This window comes from Mesitornis unicolor, unplaced genomic scaffold (genome assembly GCF_000695765.1).
Source record: "Mesitornis unicolor isolate BGI_N332 unplaced genomic scaffold, ASM69576v1 scaffold4398, whole genome shotgun sequence".
NCBI lineage: Eukaryota > Metazoa > Chordata > Aves > Mesitornithiformes > Mesitornithidae > Mesitornis > Mesitornis unicolor.
In genome coordinates, this window is record NW_010201022.1 from 28,445 (window position 1) to 32,486 (window position 4,042).

At 37.9% G+C, this 4,042-nt stretch overlaps 1 protein-coding gene across 1 annotated transcript in view; it reads left to right on the forward strand.

The window, feature by feature from the left end:
• Positions 1-4,042, forward strand: part of CTNNAL1 (catenin (cadherin-associated protein), alpha-like 1) — a 54,603-nt gene that overhangs the window by 24,612 nt on the left and 25,949 nt on the right. Inside the window, exon 6 of the mRNA XM_010189919.1 lies at positions 2,794-2,913. Within this exon, the coding sequence (XP_010188221.1) occupies positions 2,794-2,913 (120 nt within the window). The remainder of the gene's footprint in view (positions 1-2,793; positions 2,914-4,042) is intronic.

Below are 4,042 nucleotides of genomic sequence, written 5' to 3' on the forward strand. Positions count from 1 at the left end.
TTTTCATCTTTGAGAGTGAATGCCCAAGATTAAACTTCTAGTGCCAGCTTGCTTGCTGCCTCTTTCTGGATGCCTTAATTTTCATTGTCATCATCTTTCACATTGATAAAGAGTAGTTAAGTCAACCAAGGGCAAAGGACAGAAAAACAGCTTAATGGTTGGATGTCCAACCTTGTAGACTGATGACGTGACTGAGATCTTCTGGAATGGTGATCTGCTCCAGAACCCAACCTCTGGTTGATGATCCCAGTGATCTGCTTCTGCATCCTCTGCACCATGTATGCTGTCCCTGTGTTGTTAGATTGTGTGCGCTTCTTCAGTTCCTGCCCACATCTTTCCTACCATACAAAATTTGTTTCGCTGTGCATCAGACTTAAGCTCACTGATGCAGCGACTAAAGTCTTGCTCCGCTTACCATTGCCAGTCAGGTTAGGAGTGCCAGGACAATGAACAGAAAAGTGACAGATAGCGAGGGTGCTGCCACTCTGTGTGGTTTGGATCAAAATCTGGATGTGCCCTGAAGTGATGTCAGCCTGCGACTGCCGTCTGAAAGACGACATTCATAGTGCAGCAGCAGCTGTGCAATGCTAAGTTATAGGTTAGATATTAATAGGATCTTAAGTTTTTTTGATAGATATTTTTAACCTTGTGTTTAAAAATGTGCATTTTAATTACTCTGTGTGCTTCATGTTGAAGAAAATTTAAAATGAAAAATTTTGAAGACACAGGTATTTTGCATTTTAACAGGTTCTTCAGTAAGGTTTAGACAAATTTAGAGCTGTCTGTACTGTTTCTCCCTGGATGTAGTTTTGTAGAATGTCAGCTCTGCCTGGAATGTCCAGAATTGTTAGCTATAATGGAAATGCATGTCCTTTCACTGAAATTTTTATTTGACAAGAGATTGGTCATGAAAGAAACACTTGCTCTAGGATTACTGTAACAGGTTGCTTGCAACCAAGGCCATACTCATGAAGATCCGTGCTTGCTTAAACCAAGAATGATTGAGCATAATTGCTATTTATTTTTTTTATCTGTTCTTGGAAGAGAAAGTTGAACCTTAACTTCTATGTTTTCTCCTTTCCCCACATTCGCTTTTCTACATCCTTACTTTCCCAGTCCTGTGTTTCTCTGCTTCCTCCACTCATACTGTGATTTTCCCACCTTCATCTTTATGCGGTTCCCTTCCAAGTCCTTTACACCCAAGCCCTGCTCATGCATAGAATCAGACAATGTTTTGGGTTGGAAGAGACCATCTAATCCAACCCCTCTGCAGTCAAAAAAGGACATCTCTAAACTACATCAGGTTGCTCAGAGCCCCATCAAGCCTGACCTTGAATGTCTTCAGGGATGGGGCTTCCACCACCTCTCTGGGCAACCTGTTCCAGTGTTTCACCATTCTCATAGTGAAGAACTTCTTCCTAATGTCTAATGTAAATCTACCCTACTGTAGTTTAAAACCATTGCCCCTTGTCCCGTCACTACACGCCCTTGTAAACAGTCCCGTCCCAGCTTTCTTCTAGGCCCCCTTCAGCTACTGGAAGGCTGCTATAAGATCTCCCTGGAGCCTTCTCTAGGCCGAACAACCCCAACTCACTCAGCCAGGCTTTGTAGGAGAGGTGCTCCAGCCCTTGGATCATTTTTGTGGCATCAACACCTGAATCACAAACGTTCCTGTTTCTGCGTCCTTTGTGGAACTGGCTGCATAACATAAGATACTCAGACCAAAACTGTGGTCTAAGTATTGCATGATAAAGCAGTCAGTTCCACTGTACTCACGGGATTTAGTGTAACGTTTACTTTGTGTATTATAACTATGAGGTTAAGGATGTGCTGTTACAAAAGAACAGATGCTCTCAGGAGCATTTACTGCAGTTACAGGGAGGGGATAGTTTGTCATAACCAGGTATGTAGAATGCTTTTTTAGCTGGGAGGAAGATAATTTTCATATAGGAAAGGAGAAATAAGTTGATGTTTCTCCCTTTCAAGTACAGTTTGTTGAATTTTCATGCAGTATCTTATTCCTAATCTGAAGTACAATAAAGGACAGCTTTGACTGTCTTCCCTTAAGACATTTGGTGGATTTGAAAGATCACTTTGGGATTAGCAGCTATACCTCTAACCCGAAAAACCCTGATGTTAGTCTGCGTTCTAAACCACATTGTAGTGACTTCAGCAGAAAAAAGTAATTTACAAGGTATATGATAATTTTTGCTGAATGTTTAAAAAATGCTGATTTCACATGCTTTTATGTATCTTGAGTATGACGTTGATACAATTTGTGTACATTTAGTTCTTTGGTTTATCTAGAGATAATAAAAATCTTCAGAGAGTAACTTGTTATGGAAAGTCTAAAACTATTAACTCAGTTCTAACTTTTGGTTTTCTTTTGAAGAATGCTGTTGCTTTTTTTTAATGCACTTGGAAAGTTATGCATCTGAAATTGCACTTTTGAGTTACAACATAGGGATGTAATCTGTGGATTAATTTCAAGTACTTATTTTTAAAATTTAGTATGACAGTAACATTTTTCCTAAATCTAGAAACTGAGTCCTCTAATACTGTTACTCTTTATATTGGGGAAGAGTGAGAAAAATGCTTTTGAGGGTTGACAACAAATGATTCATTTTGAATGAAGCATGATTATTAATTTAGACTTGAGTTCTAGCTGTTGGGTTATTAATGCTTAAATAGTGGCAAAATATCTACATTCTGAACAACGTGATTTAGAAGTGTCTGCAAATAATAATATTCCTAGTTTAGTGCCTTAATAATCTACAGTATTTTATCTTGCAGGTTCTTGCAACAATGGAACAACTCGAAAAAGTCAGTAGTTTTCAGGAGTTTGTGCAAATATTCAGCCAGTTTGGAAATGAAATGGTAGAGTTTGCCCACTTAACTGGAGATCGGCAAAATGTAAGTATTAATAAAAAGCTGAGAGAGATGCGAGGTGTCATTTTCATCTGTTTCACTGGAAGATTTGGTTCTTCTGGAATGGTTAACTGTTACAAAACAAAGATTGGTGGTGTCTTGTCTCTGAAATCTTAATTTCTTTTCCACCCAAAGGCTATATCTTGATTTTAAACTTCAGCCTGAACTTTAAAAAAAAATAAAAACAATCTAAATATAAAAATATAACTTTGCTGTTTGATCTGTGTGTCTTCCAGAAGTCTGGGTGCCTGTTACTTGAGATATCCTTTGGCTTCAGCTACTGTTTTTTGGTTCTAACTTTTCTGGCTTACTACTCTGGTAGAAAATTTGTCTGTTGTTACTTGGCAGAAACATCCAATGTTTGCACATAGTGAAGGGATTTGAAAGCAGAGTAATTCTTTTAGAAAACTCCAAACATGAAATTTTTAGATTCCAATAAAGCATTTGCTTGTAATTTTTATTATTATTGTGGAATATTTTTTTAGGTTTAGGTAAAATCTTTCTTATGTTGCAGATATGATTTTTTACTTCTTGCATGCAGCTACTCTTTCAGAGCCTTTAATTCATGCAGAAAACTTTTTCCTTCTATTTCTGTGTAAATAAAAGGTTTGCTGAGGCTTAAGGCTTCTGCTGTGAGCTCTAGTTGCTTCTCCTTGGCAATCAAATCCTCCATTCGGAACTGAACCAGGGTCTGATACAGATATACAGAGTCCCTAATTTCCAGCAAAATTCAGGATTAAATTCGTATTAAAAAGTTGCTAACCTCATGCATATAAAAGTAGTTTTTTGTGATATGGCGGAGCATCCTTCAGATAAAACATTGGAGAACTTTGTTAAGAAAACATTACACGTTCCTTTTAGTGTTGATGTGTTCTGAGGCTGCTAAGTACATGCTCAGTATCAAAGAATCAGTTCTGGAAGAGCTACATACAATTAAAGGAAATACCTCCTTGGAAATGAAATCTCTTTAATTTTCCATTAAATGTTCATAGCAGTCATTCCTTGGAAAGAGAGAGGTGCATTACTAGTAAGTGATATTCAGCTGGTTTTGGTTGCCAATGTTAACTGGTCTTTGGCTCTCCCTTGCTTGCATACTTGACTCTTTTGGAAAGAG